This window comes from Melanotaenia boesemani, chromosome 7, assembly GCF_017639745.1.
Source record: "Melanotaenia boesemani isolate fMelBoe1 chromosome 7, fMelBoe1.pri, whole genome shotgun sequence".
NCBI lineage: Eukaryota > Metazoa > Chordata > Actinopteri > Atheriniformes > Melanotaeniidae > Melanotaenia > Melanotaenia boesemani.
Genome location: NC_055688.1, coordinates 33,145,728 through 33,163,679, shown reverse-complemented (window position 1 = coordinate 33,163,679; position 17,952 = coordinate 33,145,728). Strand labels below are relative to the sequence as shown.

The 17,952-nt window shown below is 40.1% G+C and overlaps 1 protein-coding gene across 4 annotated transcripts in view; it reads left to right on the top strand.

Annotated features, from left to right (window-relative positions):
* Positions 1-17,952, top strand: part of si:ch211-26b3.4 (connector enhancer of kinase suppressor of ras 2) — an 80,671-nt gene that overhangs the window by 61,531 nt on the left and 1,188 nt on the right. For 2 of the 4 annotated variants that reach the window (XM_041989870.1, XM_041989872.1), the window contains 9 exons: positions 3,327-3,364; positions 3,471-3,513; positions 6,632-6,680; positions 8,749-8,921; positions 10,048-10,121; positions 10,254-10,325; positions 13,341-13,411; positions 13,490-13,590; positions 16,078-16,831. In XM_041989870.1, coding sequence (XP_041845804.1) covers positions 3,327-3,364; positions 3,471-3,513; positions 6,632-6,680; positions 8,749-8,921; positions 10,048-10,121; positions 10,254-10,325; positions 13,341-13,411; positions 13,490-13,590; positions 16,078-16,831 — 1,375 coding nt within the window. The remainder of the gene's footprint in view (positions 1-3,326; positions 3,365-3,470; positions 3,514-6,631; positions 6,681-8,748; positions 8,922-10,047; positions 10,122-10,253; positions 10,326-13,340; positions 13,412-13,489; positions 13,591-16,077; positions 16,832-17,952) is intronic. The other 2 variants (XM_041989873.1, XM_041989871.1) reach the window with 2 other exon arrangements.

The following is a 17,952-nucleotide window of genomic DNA, read 5'->3' as shown; positions in this document are numbered from 1 at the left end:
TCACATGGCAGCAACTTCATGCATTTAGGCATGTTGAAAGGGTGAAGCCCTCAGAATGAGGAAGGAAGGGGATTTAAGTGACACAACCATCTCTAGGTTTACAGAGAATGGTCTGAAAAGAGAAAATATCCAGTGAGCAGCAGTTGTCTGGACCACAATGTCTTATTGATGTCAGAGGTCAGAGGAGAATGGGCAGACTGATTGGAGATGATAGATAGGCAACAGGAAGTCAAATAACCACTGATTCCTGCCAAGGTATGCAGAATAAGCTGAGGCTACAATTCACACAGACTCACCAAACTGGACAATAGCAGAAGGAAAAATGCTGCCTGGTATGAGCTCCACATTCAGATGATAGGCTCAGAATTTGGTGGAAACATCATGGAAGCACTTTGGGCCCCTTAGTATCAACGTGGTCTGGTTTAACCACCACAGCCTACCCGAGCACTGTTGCTGACCATGTCCATCCCTTTATGACCACATTGTAGCATCCTCTGATCAGTCACCAGATCTCAGTCCAGTGGAGCAGCTTTGGGATGTGGTGGAACGTGAGATTCTCATCATGGATGCAGCCAACAAACCTGCAACAACTGTGTGATGCTGTCGTGTCAATATGGAGTAAAACTCTCTGAGAAATGTTTTCTACACCTTGTTGAATCTATGCTACTGAGAATTAAAGCAGTTATGAGGGTAAGCAGAGGTCCAACCTGGCAAAACAGACCTAATAAAGTGGCTGATGAATGTGGATGAACATAGAAATTAGTGATGAAATAACATACACATTCTTGACTGTAGACCATTTGACTAGGTCAAATCTTGCAGAGATAACAATTATAAAAAAATCTAATTAGAAGAACTTATATTTATATGTTTTATTTTTTGCTATTAACAACCTGAGCTCACAGCAGACATTTGGTTCTGTGTGAAGAGAAGTGTTTGTAGCTTGAGGATAGGTCACAATGTTCACAGATTCACACACTTTGATGGTAGTATATGTGTGTGTGTCAGGTAGAGGAGAAAAAGGAGAACGAGAATGATAAGTGTTATTGTATGGCTGCCAGCATCAAAGATGACGTGAAGGACATTGACATTAAGACATGCCCCTCCGCTGCTTTCATAGTCCTTCAAATACACACTGTAGTACACACACACACACACACACACACACATACACTAGCATCAGTATGCAGGGTAGCCATCTCAAAACTCATCCTAACTCATCTTAGTATCCCCATCTCCTCTGACACGCCTGAGTCTAAATAGGAGTTTATCCTGAGCAAACACAGACATTTGCACACGCAAACACACACATGCATACAGAAGCACGTACCCCTGTGAGTAGGTGTATGACTCAGCATCAGCTAGACCAATTACAAGCGCAACTGACAGACTGTGCTTAAAACACGCAGCATGCAAACACACACATACATGGTGCGCTAACAGCTTAGCTCACGCCAGTGCTCTCTGACCCTCTCAGCTGCACGTTTCTCCAGGCAGTGACTCATATCTTATCAGCAGTACGTGAACTGTTATTCTTTGCAAACTAACACAACCTGTTTGTTTTCCCTATTTTTTGTTGTTGTTTTCTCTGGGCGATTCTTTTCAATGCAAAGCAGCTGTTAAGCTTGACACCTCATTCTTGTATTTTTCACCACATTGTATAAAAACACCATACACAACCTGCACAATTACAGTAAGCTGAAAGCAAACAAAGTACAAAGCATGTAGTGGTAGCAAACAAACGATCATCATTACTTGTGTTTCAAAAATTAAATAAAAAAATATGGATGGATTACGGGATAATATTCCCCGAACACACTGACTGAGCCTCTTCGTCATTTTTTAAGAAATGATCGCGATCATCTCCTTCACACGGATCTCTTTGGGGGCTCTGACATGTGCTCATGGAATCCCATTTGTTTGTCTTAAAATGGCGTTTTGTGTCTTCAGTTAAGGGACAGAAATGTTTTGTGGAGTAAATATAAATCCAAAGTGAAAATGATTTAAGAAAAAAGAAACAGCACACACAAATTCAGTGGATTGTAGAGAGGATGATTTTAGAGGTTCACAACTGATTAAATTTGTGGTGGTGGTGAACAGTCCTGTTACCACCATGCCTATGTAAATTATAGTCATCAGGAAATCAAGGCTGTAATCAGCTACAAACAGTCTGCAAGTAATTGAGCTGTTTTTTTTTAGGTTGTTACAGTACTGAATGTTTTATAAAGTGTAAATAAAAACAATACAATGAGAAACCCTTTATTAAAATGAATATGATATAAATATAGTTGTAATAAATGTAAAACTGTAGATAATTTAATGATTTTTTTTTTCAAAAAAACTTTGGAGTTTGATGAAGCATGGTGAAGAATTTAGGAAAGGTTCGTCACCTTCTCTTTTAACAACACTGTAGTGAACTGAGAAGATCAATGTGATTAAAGTTTTCTCATCTCTAACTGATTATAGATTTGATCCGTTAAACATTTTAGGGGCTTGTTTTATTGTATTATATGTTTCAGAATGCACCAAATATTGTTAGTGGTTTCACATCTGGATAGCAGGTTGGCAAATTTATCACCCAGGCTCTTCTACAACTGAGCCATGCTTTTCTGTTACATGCGGACAGAGGTTTAAAGTTGTTTAGTTGACATAAGAGGGGCCACTAATAATTCAGCAGCTGTACAAGTTACCCATTTAGCATCAACATTGATGCTGTTGTGCACAAAGACGTTCTAGACCTCTAACTAGCATCACCACTCTTGCAATGCAGTCCAATAGTTGTTCACTTGCTCTGGTAATGTTTCAGTTTTTCTAATAAAAATTTGTCTGAAACTTTTATATTCACTATGTTTATTATAATGATTGTTGTGAAAGAACTTGAAGTCAGCTATGTCAGGTATGGCGAGATTATGCTGTATGATTGCTGCATTATGTTTAAAAAACATGGTATTGTTGATGTAGAACAACATTTAGAAGTTCATTTTTCTGACGGTATTTTCAAATATTCTGCCATTTTGTTGTTAGTCAATTTACAAATGTTTACACTACAATATGTACAATACTACAGTTCCTCCAGAATCTAAAATAACACCAAAACCCGAATTTGGGCAAAATTTGTGTTTTGTGAAGTTGTAAATCTCAGTCTTTGTTCATAATTGTCTATTCATGGTGGTGTATAACGATATTGAACGATTTCACCCCTCATGCCAGTTTACTTGATTGTCAGTACTTTTTATTGATCTACAGTATACATAAAGCATTTGAAGGAGGTATAGAGTTTTTATTGAAGTTATCTAATGAAGTGCTTTTCTTTCCATGTCTCTCAGCGAGGTGCAGACACACTGCGAACAGACACAACTGACAGGTAAGCTTGTGTTTGATGTCAGTTTGACTGCATGCTCATGACTGTAGAAATGAATTGTTAAAAGCCATGAGTGTGTTACAGTATATCCTCTCCATCATTTTTGTAGGTACTCTGGCTCAGGTAGCTCAGGAGCTGCCTCAATGAGAAAGGTAGGTGAAAACAGTACTGTGACTATTTTGTGAAAGTGTCATGCATAAATCTATCTAGAATCTATTTATTTATCTGATAGTGTTAAATAATTCTTCCTCTCAACAACATTTAGATTCTGTCTCCATTTAATGAAGCCACACAGGCTTCACTTACATCAACAATCTCCTAGCAACCACATCCTCGGTTACATGGAGATTGTGTTTAAATAATAGCTGAACATGCAGACAGGCAGGAACAGCAGAGGTTTCTGAGATCAAATCCATTCAAAACTAAGACAATTAAATTAAATAAAACAGTCAAATTTGAAAATTTGGTTTCTATATTTAGGCTATTGTGACACAGACACTGTGTTAGCCCTAACCTTTTCCCTGAAGTACTATGAGTGGTAGTGCACAATGACTCCGCTGGGTTTAGTGTAAACAGACCTAAACAAATAACTGGTGGGCATGTTAGCTTCTGTGGAGCTTAAAAGTTTGTTAACCCTCTAGAATTTTCTACATCTCTGCTTCAGATTTTAAAATGAGCTCTCTGAAAACAGAAGAAGAAGAAGAAGAAAAATAAGCCATTCCCTATTAGCCATAAAAGGCAATTTTTAATACAAAAAATGATGGACTATGGCCTTACAGCAATACTCTGATAGCAGACATGCTAGTTATGAGTTAACTTAGCTCCTCCCCTGAGCCACCACCTTATCGTGGTGGAGGAGTTTGTGTGTCAGATGATCGTAGCAGCTATGTTGTCCGGAGCTTTATGCCCCCGATAGGGTCACCCATGGCAAACAGGTGTCTAGGGGATGGACCAGACGGAGTGCGGCTCAAATCACCCCTATGATGATGACAAAGCAAGGACCGGGGTTTCCTTTCCCCGGACGTGGGTCACCGGGGCACCCCTCTGGAGCCAGGCCAGGAGGTGGGGCACGGAGGCGAGCTCTTGGTGGCCAGGCCTTTGCCCATGGGCCCGGTCGGGCTCAGCCCGAAAGGGTGACATGCGCCTCCCCTCCCATGGGCTCACCACCTGCAGGAGGGACCATAGGGATCGGGTGCAGTGTGAGCTGGACGGCTGCCAGAGGCGGGGACCCTGGTGGTCTGATCCTCAGCTGCAAAAGATAGCTCTAGGGACTTGGAATGTCACCTCTCTGGCGGGGAAGGAGCCTAAGCTGGTGCTCAAAGTTGAGCGGTTCCAGCTAGATATAGTTGGACTAAGAGATAGTGCTCTTAATGGACTGTCCATAACAAACACCTTGTTCAGGCATAAGAGTGCCCACATTGCACTTGGCACCAGGACACTCTATGCTGCAGTTCGATGATCAACTTTGTAGTCATATCGTCAGACTTGCGGCCGCATGGTCTGGATACTCAGGTGAAGAGAGGGGCGAGCTATCAACTGATTACCACCTGGTGGTGAGTTGGCTCAGATGGTGGGTGAGGATGCCGGTCAGGCCTGGCAGTCCCAAGCATGTTGTGAGGGTCTGCTGGGAATGTCTGGCGGAGTCCCCTGTCAGAAAGCATTTCAACTCCTATCTCCGGCAGAGCTTCAACCATGTCCCAGGTGAGGCAGGGGACAATGAGTCCGAGTGGGCTGTGTTCTGTGCCTCTTTTGTTGAGGCGGCCAGCTGCAGCTGTGGCCATAAGGTCGTCGGTGCCTGTCCTGGTGGTAACCCCCAAACTCGTTGGTGGACACCAGCAGCAAGGGATGCTGTCAAGCTGAAGAAGGAGTCCTATAGGGCTTTTTTGGCCAGTGGGACTCCAGAGGCAGCTGATGGGTATCGGCGGTCGCTGAGGCAAAAACCCGGGCATGGAGGGAGTTTGGAGAGGCCATGGAGAATGACTTCAGGACGGCTTTGAGGAGATTCTGGTCCACCATCCGGTGGCTCAGGAGGGGAAAGCAGTGCTCCGTCAACACTCTTTAGGGTTTTTGAGGGGGCATGGGAGTTTGCTCAACCAACCTACATGTGCTTTGTGGACTTGGAGAAGGCATTTGATTTTGTCCCCTGGGGACTCCTGTGGGGGCTACTCCGGAAGTATGGAGTGCTGGACCCGCTTGTACGAGCTGTCCGGTCCCTGTACGACCGGTGTCAGAGCTTGGTCCGCATTGAAGTAAATCAGAATCGTTTCCAGTACGGGTTGGACTCTACCAAGACTGCCCTTTGTCACTGATTCTGTTCATAATTTTTATGGACAAAATTTCTAGGCACAGCCAAGGTGTTGAGGGGATCCAGTTTGGTGGCCTCAGGATTGGGTCTCTGCTCTTTGTGGATGATGTGGTTCTGTTGGCTTCATCGAGCCATGATCTTCAGCTCTCACTGGAGCGATTCGCAGCCGAGTGTGAATGAGAATCAGCACCTCCAAGTCCTAGACCATGGTCCTCAGCCGGAGTGGAGTGCTCTCTCCGGGTCTGCAATAGGGTCCTGCCCCAAGTAGAGGAGTTCACGTATCTCGGGGTCTTGTTCACGAGTGAGGGAAGGATGGAGTGGGAGATCGACAGGCGGGTCGGAGGGAAGTCTGGGTTTTCCTGCTTAGGCATGACCCGACTCCGGATAAGCGGCAGAAAATGGATGGATGGATGGATTTAACTTAGCTAACTTTGCACTATTAAGCTACATTACACAATATTTTACTGATAATTTAAACCATTTTGTGTGAATGTCAATGAACAGGTGTTCCTTTTTAAAAAGTCATGCTTAGCAAAAACTCGCAGAAAAAGTACAGTCTTACTACAGTGAATACAACTCTATGAACAGATGTGTTTAGTGTCAGAAACTTTACACTTTCTGCTTGTCGTCAGTATACTTGACAAATTATGTCTGAATTATTTACATTTCGCCACTTTCAGACCTAACATATACTGCAGCGTTTTCAAATTATTCTTTCACAGGTTGTATTTTCTGCCTTATATGGTTTTAACATTGTGACCTGTAATTTTCTTGGCTGTTTGTGTGTTGATATATATATATATATATATATATATAGGCCTATATATAAAAAAAACTAGCTAAACATGAAGAAAAACAAGTTTCTTCTCTGTTTGCAAAATTCTTTAGCCCCCTAGCTTTGCTCAAGCATATATCTGTCTCATAATGGACTTAGCTAATTTTTTCCCCCTTTTCTTTAACCCTAGTCTTTCCATTACACCTCTCTAAGAACGAAAACCAAAAAGAGAAGTAAAGGTAAGCGGTCCGCTTCCTCTTTTTCATTTGTAGGATCCTTACAGTACCTAATCTTAATAAGATTCAAAACTGAATTTGTCAGCATCTGTCAACACAATCTCACTGGAGAAAATGTAATAGCTAATATAAAGGCTAAAAAATTGTAGCATTCTCATTTTTCCTTTTTTTTTTTAATATAGCCTACATCTGACAAATACATTCAGTGTCCATTTAAGTTCTCAGTACGTGATAAGTTGGACTGCATGATGACATCCTTTAACTGTGACATAAAAAAATATAGCACACTGTTGATGGTGATGTGTTGTTCACAAACAAGGCAGCTCTAAGAGTCAGATCTTTGTAGTGAATGAGGAGTTTGCTTTATTTTGATTGGGACATCATGTGGCCAGTCACATGTGAAGAAAGACTGGGATTATACTATTATGTGAAAGAAAGGAGGGGGTCAAAAGACAGTGAGTGTAGTGGTACAGGCCAGGTACACAGACCGACAGAGCGAGGTGAAGAGCTGGATTTAAATTATAAGTGTTTTGGGAAAAAATGGAGAAATTAACTAATCTCAACAGTTATAAGGTCAAGACTTTGGCCTTTATTTATTTGATTTCTTTGTTGTAGTTCAATAGTTCATTTAAAGATTTGATTTAAATATTAGATAGTAACATATAAATAGGTTTTTATATAAAGGCTGAATAAAACATTGTCTACCAACAAACCATTCATAATTGTTGAATTAGGTTAAAACAGAAGCTCTGAGTGATACTAAATGAGGCTTTTGGGAACTGAAGCAAAAAGATCTGAATCTTTCAGAACAGCCAGAATTCCCATTGCTATTATACAATGACAAGTTGCTCACTTATGAAGAGGAAGATGGGATTAGGTCACCGCCTCTCCAGACACCGCTGAATCGAGAGTCGGGACCCATCTGAAATATTTTTCACAGTCCCTTTACTTTTCAGTTAACAGTGAATGTTTAGGGTTAGCTTACACACGTTATTGCTGTTAAATGCATAAAACAACAGCCTACACATACAGTAAGGCAAGGCAAGGGCAAGGCAGTTTATTTGTATAGCACATTTCATGTACAGGACAATTCAAAGTGCTTTACATAAAACAAAGGCATTACAGATACTTAGAAATAGTAAAAGGCATCAACACATAATCACAATAAAATATTAAATTACATTAAAATGATTAAAAGCAAGATAAGTTAAAAAGTTTCCGTGCAGATTTCATGCATAAGCGCATGAGAAAAGAAATGTTTTTAACCTGTATTTTAAAAGTGTCTACATTTAGTGAAAGTTTAATCTCCACTGGCAGTTTGTTTCACTTGTTTGCAGCATAACAGCTAAATGCTGATTCTCCATGTTTAGTCTGGACTCTGGTTTGGACTAGTTGACCAGAGTCTTTGGATCTAAGAGCTCTGCTAGGTTTATATTCTCTGAACATATCACAGATGTATTCTGGGCCTAAACCATTCTGGGATTTGTAAACAATCAGAAGGGTTTTAAAATCTATTCTGTGACTGACTGGAAACCAGTGTAAAGATTTCAAAACTGGTGTGATGTGTTCAGATTTCTTAGTCCTGGTTAAAACTCTAGCAGCAGCATTTTGGATGAGCTGCAGATGTTTAATGCTCTTTTTAGGAAGTCCTGTTAAAGACCATTACAGTAATCCAGCTTACTGGAGATGAATGCATGGAGGAGTTTCTCTTGGTCTTTCTGGGAGACTAAACTTTTCATTCTGTTGATGTTTCTGAGCAGTATGTGTTGTTGGACACATGGACAAACATAATTGCACATTATCCTGATGATTAACCCTGAAAAATGTGTCTTAGAGCTCACTGTGGTGCGTCACTGTGAGAGGATGACAGGCCTTTAAATAAAATAAAGGAACATCAGCTCAGACATAACAAGTTTTATATATTTGGCATCTATTTGTACTTTTCTTCTCCATTTAACTCACTGTATTAATTATTTACCTTGTTATTGTCTCTGATGAAATGTGCTGTTTTATTTTATTTAAAATGCCACCCTTCAGGACTGAAGTGGTTAATTAATCTCACCTTTTGCAGGCTCCCTCACCAGTGCCAGTCGGAGGAGAATTTCTTGTAAGGACCTTGGCCACGGTGACTGTGAGGGCTGGCTTTGGAAGAAGAAAGATGCAAAAGGCTACTTCACCCAAAAATGGAGGAAGTACTGGTTTATCCTCAAAGAATCTTGCCTCTATTGGTATACCAACCAAAATGTAAGATATCACACATCATGCTATAATTTTCTCCTAGTTCCTGTTGACCGAATCACAAGACCTCTCTCATTTCAGTCTGACATTTCACTTTGTTCTCTTTGTGTATCTAATCATTTCTATTTTTTTCAACAATTTTGGAGTCAGAACTAAAGTCAGATGTCACAACTCCAACGAAACACATTTAAACAGTAAATGAAATATATAATAACAAAATGATAATTAACAGATTACTTGTTAATTACTGTAAAAAAACAGCTATAATTTATTCTATTGATGTACTTCTTCATAAATACTTTTCATCCTCCCATAGTTTAGAAAATTAAACCACAAGTTGATCGACCAGTTTAAAACAAATATATTTGAACATGAAGACCTGAAAATGTCCACAATATGATACAAATTTTATAAATTAATAATAACTAAATTGATAAGTGAGGTTTAATAATTAATGTAGCCTTTAACAGTTATTTTCTATATCTCATTCAAAACCAACATTACATTTATAACTGCTACTTAAGAAAAAGATCTCTCTTTCTCTCTCTCTCTCTCTCTCTCTCTCTACATATATATATATATGTGTATATATATATATATATATATATATATACATATATATATATATGTGTATATATATATATACATATATATATACATGTACCACTCACAGACAAGTACCATAAAACAATTTCAATTTCAATATACATTTTTAAACAAAATTAACACAATTTTCAACAAAATCCCAGAAGAAAAAGGTAAAGAAATGACTAAACTACTTCATTGTGCATAAAAAAGGAATGAATCAGTTGTTAGACCTCAAATGTTTTGCTTTTTTGCTTATAATGTATCTTAATAATGACAAGTAATCTTTTATCTTAAATTGCTTAACTATCAGCTGCAGCTCTAATAGGTATTAGCCAGGTTCTCTATTTCATTGAAGCATTTAAACCTCATGAAAAGACTATATGGTACATGGACTCCATTCTGCCCAATGTAAACAACATGTTTTGTTTTTTTATACTTTACTTTGGTTTTACTATCTTGAATAAAATTGGTACATCAGTATGCATGACACTTTGCTCTCTGTGCTGATGATGTACCACCACTCTCCATCTGTCTCCGCCTGCAGGATGAAAAGGCTGAGGGCTTCATCAGCCTCCCCGAGTTCAGAATAGACCGAGCCATAGAGTGCAGACGGAAATTGTAAGTGTCCCTCATGCGTCGCCAGAATTACAAATCAAGCACATTTGCTCTCACCCCACTCAACGTGAATGTGCACAAACCTCCCTGCACATACACAAAATCGCTAATCAGTCTTCTTCTCCCCGACTGCAGTGCCTTCAAAGCCTGTCATCCTAAAATCAAGAGCTTCTTCTTTGCCACAGATTGTCTTGAGGAAATGAACAGGTGAGGGCAGCTGTGTGTTTTTGTGAAGTGTTTAAGTTTGTGTTGGTTTGTTGACGTGAACAATAGTCAGAGGCCAGGGGATGCCACGTGTCCCCACATGAATATTCTAGTTAAGTAAAAACAAGTTTACACAAGGCAACAGTCTACCAAGCACAACACTGTGTATGAATAAGGCATGAACCCAGCCCTCTTGTTAAATGTAGGGCTTGTAACATGTGAATTTGTGTGTGTGTCACGTGTGTGCATATGTGAGAGGGAGACTGTAGTGATATTTTCAGGAGTGCTATCTGATGAGCTCTAATTACCCACACCTCTCCACAATGACATGGGGAGATAATTGGGGGAGAATAATTAACCAGCTATATTTGATTTCTGCACAGCGTTAAGTGGTTCATGTGTGTGAGTGTTGCGCACATTGTCATGCCAATTATCATGTTCAAAAAGATGGATGCTGGTGTGTTGTTTTTGTGGCTTTTGGATCACTTGGAGTAAATAAAAATTTTGATCCTTCTTCCTGAGGTCAGAATGCCAGAAAAGTTCCCAACTATGTCAACATAACAGAAGCCACACTCAGTCGGAGTCAAGAAAATCAATTTTTGATAACCCAGTTCAATGGGGTGATGTTTTCTTGTTGCAGTTTACTGGTGTGTCACCTAATGCTGCAGAAGGATAAGTGACAATGTGCAACAGTAGAGCAGATTTCATTGCTGTAGAAACTGATGATGAAGGAAGAAACCTGTGCACTGGAAACTTACGTGACCAAACAGCAGTAAATGCTGTTATGGGATTGAAGAACAGAGTGAGGAAACAATACAGGGCTTGACACAAAAATCTAACCGAACCAAAAATTTATAAACCATGAAATTCAAAGCTGCAGCTCACAGACTAATGAGTGACATCGTGTTGGCTTTGAACCAACAGTAGACAGTCCACAGTCTGATTGAAAACTGACACTTGGTCAGGACCTCTTGGCTTATTTGATCAGTTTTAAGTGAAAACAGTTTTTCATTCTGTTTGGAACCAGACTGGATCAGGTCTGCTGCCAGGCACAACCTTTCCTAACCCTAACCAATAATAACAGTTCCTTTGAGTTCTTACTTATATCTGATCCAGTCTTAACAAGGACACAGTGCAGTCACAGCAATGAGAACTAAAACAATGCGGGTACTCATAGAAAACACAAAGAAAATCACTTTTTCTTCATAGACTGTAGAAAAATAACACAATTTATTAATTAAACTGTCAATCTACAGAGTAAACTGCAAATATTGACAGGCCAAGATGGTTGTTGCATTTTCATTGCTGTGTTTGCCTATGTGGCCAATTCCACTTTGTTGACAGTGATATTTAAATCTACAATATGTCGGCCACCTATACCAGAGTTACCCTTTCTGTTCTCCTCATGCATGCTTCATTTGAGAGGTATCATCAGAAAACATGGGATGCATGTCCTTTTATTTGCTGACTATTTATTATTCTGACCTTGGGAATCTAATAAGTTCCTGAAGTTTTAGACTTCTCTTATGTCCCGTTTCCACTGAGCGGTACAGTTCGGTTTAGTATGGTACGGAATGCTCTTTTTAGTGTTTTCAATATTAAATACAACCAGACTGAACCACACCTTTTCTGGGCCCCTTTCAGTTGTTGATCCATGAAAAACAAACTGTATGGTTAAGGCGGAGCTATTTGTGTCACAAAAAAGGAAGAGCGAGGGATTGAGTTTAGCTGTTTCACTTCACTGTTTAATGTTAAAAAGAAAATTAGAAGAAGATCCCAGCAAACACAAAGGTCTGGTTGGCTCTGAAACTACAAACACTCCTCAATATTGTATCGTTGTTGTGTCATGTTTGTTGTTGTTACATGGGTATGACGCCACGCTAGGCTTTTGGGCTAAACCCCATCTACCTGGTGAGGGTCCGACTTGCTATGGAAACTCTCGCCTGACCAAGCCCACCATTCTGAACTGTACCAACCTGAACTGTACCGCACAGCGGAAATGATCTGAATTTAGGAAAAACTGAGAAAATTATTTTTGGACTTAAAAATGTCAGATATTTACTTTTTATCCATTTAGTTACTTTGGGTGGCATTATTTTAATTTCCATTACTACTGTAAAGAACTAAGAGTCATTCTTTTAATATACATATAGTCCAGTGTCTAAAGATGCTTTCTTTTATCTGTGTTGTATTACCATAATCAGGAGCATCCTGTCCCAAACCACTGCTAAAAGCTCAGGCTGGATTATTGTAATGCCATTCTAGCTGGATGTTCAACCGATTCCCCAAAACAATGCAGCCTGAGTGGAATCTCTAAGAGAAATCTATGCTCTCCTGTTTTGGCCTCTCCACATGAGTTCTGTATAAAATTTAAAATACATTTAAAATGCTTTCTGATCACCTACACAGCACTTGATTTTGTTTCTCCAACAGTATGCCACACGTGGCTGCTGAGCTCCAGTAAATAGCTACTTTGTAAAGGTAAAGGTGACTGATAAGACCAATAAATGGTTTGTTTTGGTCGTTGAGATCTTTATTAAATAAATTCACTTCCTATAGAAGGAATTTGCTACAGTTGTGCAATGACTTTTCTGCTCTCCATGTAAGGACGAGGCCTCTATTCTTAGTTGTGACCTTGTGACTGGGTTTCTGTAGAGAAACAGAGGACATGCTGGGACCTGTAGAGGAGACAGACAGAAGGACGTGTGACTGCAGAGCAGAAAAAGAGCATCAGCTGAGGCTGACTGTTCAGAAAGAATGGGAACAAAGATTGTGATTCCTCTTTTCCTGCTTACTTTTCTCCCATCATTTGTAAGCTCCTTTGTCCTCATCAGGAGGGTGGAGACAATTAGATATCAGCTGCTGAGAGACAACAAGGCTTTTTTTATCTTATGCCATTTAACCATTACAACCATTTTTTGTTCCTCTGAGTCCACTCTTCTTTGTTGCATCCTCCTCTGATGTGTCCCACCTCATCATTGTTCATCATTCAGCTCAAACTCTCCTTGTTTTCTGCAGGTGGATGAACCGACTGGGGCTTGCTGCTATTGGATACACACCTGATGATAAGGTGCCACGCCCTGATGAAGGTAAGATGGAGCTTCTCGACTGGAGATGATTTGCTACGTCTTTCTATTTGTGAATTCATAAATTTGTCTTCATGCCAGACTACTGGAGCGAGAGTGATCAAGACGAAGTTGATGGATCAATGACACTTAAGCAGGAGGGACCCTCATCCCTATGTGATACCTACCATCGCACACCATCAGTAAGTGTCACGTAACACACTCGTTGAAGCGCATTTGACATTTTCTCTGCAGTATTTTATTTTCATGGAATATTTTAGTCTTAAAAGCCTCACAGTTTTCAGGACTGCATAGAGCAGAGCTCTCAACATTAATAAAGCATGACAGTGGGAGACTATCTGGTTCTGTAAGCAGCCAAGATAATCATTTCTGAGCTCTGCTGCCAGAACTTTTACTCAGCCTGACCTCCAGGTGGCGACAATGAGCAGTGCTCACTTCAGCCTTGTTCTCACGAACATGGGTATTTTGCAAAATGGAGTTTATATTTAAAAAAAGTCTCATCCACATGAAAGCATATACAAAAAGAAATCAGTCTACACACACACACACAAAAGACACAAACGATGGAAACTGTCAGGACTACTAAACCAAAACTGGGTTTCTAGCCTCAAACTCTGAAGCCAGTCTGACATAAAAAGGCTTCTGGTAAATGCAGAAAAAAAAGAATGTTGTTGTTTGCAGCATTGTCTTTAATAACACATTATAACACCTTCATTCTTCACTATAGTGGGTCACTGTGTAAGTAAACGACTTAACAGGGCTTATTGGGATGATCTGAGGTTATCTAGTCCACACACAAACGGCACAGCCAGACTATCTGAAAATTGGAAGGTATTTTCCTAAAAGTTTGTTTTCAGAACCCAAAAACTGTGATTTGCATGTGGACAAAAGGTGCAAGCACAGAGGAAATCTGCTTTTGTCAAAATATCCACGCGCGTATGGACATCTTCATCTTTGCTCATACTCGGTCTGTTGTTCAGATGTGTACAGCACTGTGTAAAAGTCTCGAGCCATTTCTTTGTGTTGCTTCCAAGCAAGCAGGCTTTCTTGTAATCTTTACAATAGTTCTTCAGCTATAGTTCTCCAGACTTTCTGATGGTTTTTCTAAATTTTTCTTTGGAAATTTTGTGTTTTTTTTTCACTCATTTTCCAGTCCTGAACATTTTCAGAAGCAAGTTTTAGAACGTTGAGGAAACTCAACAAATGAAGGAAAAAAGAAGACGTATCAGGCCTAAAAACGACCTATAAGAGATGAACAAATATCTGAAAATGAATGTCCTTAACTCTTAAATCTACCAGTCATGTTTTGCTATTTTTGGTCCGTCTGTTTTTCATTAATGTAAAATTGCATAAGCTCAACCCTTTTAAGCAGTTGACATGCTGACATTATCTTTTTAATCATGAAGAAGTATTTTCATCATAATCTCCAGGTCAAAATAAAAGAGTGTTAGCACAGTAGTTGTAGAGATCTTTTTTGTTATTATGAAAATGTGATAAATAATAATGGTTATCATGGATCACTCATCGTGGATTTGTCATTGAGATTCTCTGAATAAACACCACATTTTGTGGTTGGATTGCAAACCTCCCGGATGGGATATAAACACCTGGAAAACTTCTGTAGATCACATAAAGGGTAAACTATCCATCACAATTTACAACACAGTTACAACCAGCTGTTTCTGAGAGATTGTTAACAATATAAGCAATAATGCTCGGGATTGTCTGCAGGGTTCTTAGGGTGAAAAGAAATTCACCAAAGATCTGACACAGGACCTAATAGATGGCTCTGGACCTTCATTTGCTCCATCTACTGTTGCCTCATCAGAAATGGAAAGGGTGGCTGTAAAGAACTCATTCTGAAGGACAGGAAACCGATAGAAAAGGATGAGGTGCCACACGACACGTCCAAGAACTGGACTACAAATCAGTGGTAACAGGTCTGATGCAGGGATGGATCCTCCCCGTGCTCTAAGCTCGGATAATTTGAGTTTTCGAGAAATTTGCGTGGTCACCTGTTGCTTTAAAACACTTCAGTTTTTACAAATGCTGAAACTAAGCTTGTCAAGTTGTACAAACATAGGTCATTAGACTCAAAACCCATTAATTCAACTGATTTTCTTTATACCCCCTAGATGTTTGAACTAACTCTCTTAAATCAGATTATTTAGCTCTTTCAAAAAAAGATTAAATCACACTGACTCAGTTTCATAGAAAGTCAACTTAAAAGACTTGACTAGTTCCAACTTAAATGTCTGATTAATCTAAAAGTGACTTCAGAATTACACTGAACTTTGTTGAACAAGTGCAATCTGCAGAACTAAGAAATTGATCATAAGTTAAACCAGCTACCATCGCTACCTTACTCCTGATAGAAGTCATGAAATGGTTGGTGATGGTGGCTTTGTTTTCTTGTACTGTCCATCTCACTCATGGTGCCAACTTTAAAATTCAAACCATATCTGCCATTTCATTGCTTTTTTACTTTCATCCTTTGATATTTTCTCTGCTCTTTGCTCTTCCTCCTCCTGTTCTCTCTCCATCCTTGCACTCCTCCTTTTCCTTACGTACCACTCTCCCCGTGTATCTGTGCTCAACATGTCACCCTCCTGACAACTTTATCTACCTGTTTGCTCCTTTCCATACTGACCTCAACCTCCTCCACCCAGACTAACCTCCTCCACAGCTATGACAATTTGCCCCGCTCTGTGAGCTCCATGAGCCTCATGCGCTCCACTCCATCCCCACTCCCTCCACCAAAAAGTGCCTCCACTTCCCCAATTCCTCCACAGATGGTCTCTTCCACCTCCCCTCTCCCTCCCCAGGTTAATTCTTCTAGCCCCTTCCCGGAGCCCAAACACGGCCGGCATTTCTCCAGCGAGTCCACACACTCCCACTCCTCGGCTGAGGACCAGCGTGGAGACGGTATGGGCATGGGCACAGGGACAGGCAGCACCAGTACCCACTCATCCGGCTGTCGCTCCTCCCACCGTGAGCGCCGCTCGTGGCAGGACCTCATTGAGACCCCGCTGACCAGCGCGGGGCTGCACTTCCTCCAAACAGCGCCGGGGGAGAGCGATTACGGCGGCATGATGGGGAGCATGGCCGGAGAGATGGGCTTTTACGGAGGGCTGGGCAGACAGGGAATGTCCCCAGAGAGACGGCGACAGGCCACGCTGCCCGTACGGAGACACCACGCAGCGGAGAGGGACAGGGAGCGGGACGGGCCCTTCCCCTTGGAACGGGGGCCATACACACACAGCCACACACACCGACGTTCCCACAAGCAGAGAAGCCAGAGTCTACCCAGGAACAGGGACCCGATGCCAGGAAAACTACTATACACTTCAGCTCACATGGAGGAGAGGAGTGAGGATGAGGAGGCAGAGGGGCTGCCTGCAGATATGCTCGAGGGTGAGGAGGGTAAGAAAATGACTTTGAATGATACCTTTGAAAGATTAGATTTGGTTAAAATTGCATTATCGACAGTGAAAGAATTTAGTTCAATAAAAGTTCAAGTTTAACAGCAAAGAAAACAAAAACAAAAATAAACGATTATTCCAATTTTAAGGAGACAGCAGCTAAAATGAAGTGTTTACAGGTAAAAAAAAATAATAATACAAATAAATAAATTAAAAACAAGAGATGTAGCAGCAATGAAAAAATGATATTGTTAGGGGTGGCTGTATCTCAGAGGTATGAAAAGCCATGTTACCTCTGATGCTTCATCCGTGTGTGATAAAGAACTTTCAAGACTAAGAGGTGCTGCATATGTGTGTGTGTGTGTGTGTGTGTGTGTGTGTGTGTGTGTGTGTGTGTGTGTGTGTGTGTGTGTGTGTGTGTGTGAATGTGTCTTGTAATATAAAAACAGCCCATTTATCATTAAAGCCTGTAAATCCATTTCTGCAGACCCCTAAAATAAAGTTTTTAACCTTTAAATAATTAAACATGGCATGCACTTTAAATAGATTATTTACATGTGTGCTCTGTAGGTGAGAAATAATCATATATTTATGAAGGAAACCTTTTCAAGGGAAAATGTTCTCACTGCTCCAATTTTAATCATCTCAGAAGAAAATAAAGTATATAAATAAATGTTGGAATTAATTTATGAAACTATCACAAGGAAAGAAGATGTTGAAGCTTTATATGAGAATTAACCGTCATTTTTCCTGCTGTTTCAGTCGGAGTGGATTTAAAAAATAACATTAAAGATTACATTAAGGATAATGTATAGCTGCTGAACTGATTTAAATTTCCACTGTTGCTTTTAAGGTCCGTGGTTATCAACCTGAGGGTTTGTGAGACAATATGATTATTACGTAAAAAAAAAACATTGAACAGAAAAAATTGGAAGCACTTGTAGGAAGACAAACTCTGATAGACATAAACAACAACCCCAAAACCAGCAACAGATTAACAAAAGCTAGAACTACTGGTGATCAGCAGAGTCTTTTTTCTTAAACGGATTTTCATTTAAATGTCTGATTGAAATCAAGAAAAAATCATTTCATATTTTAGTTGCTTTTTTGTGATTTGATATA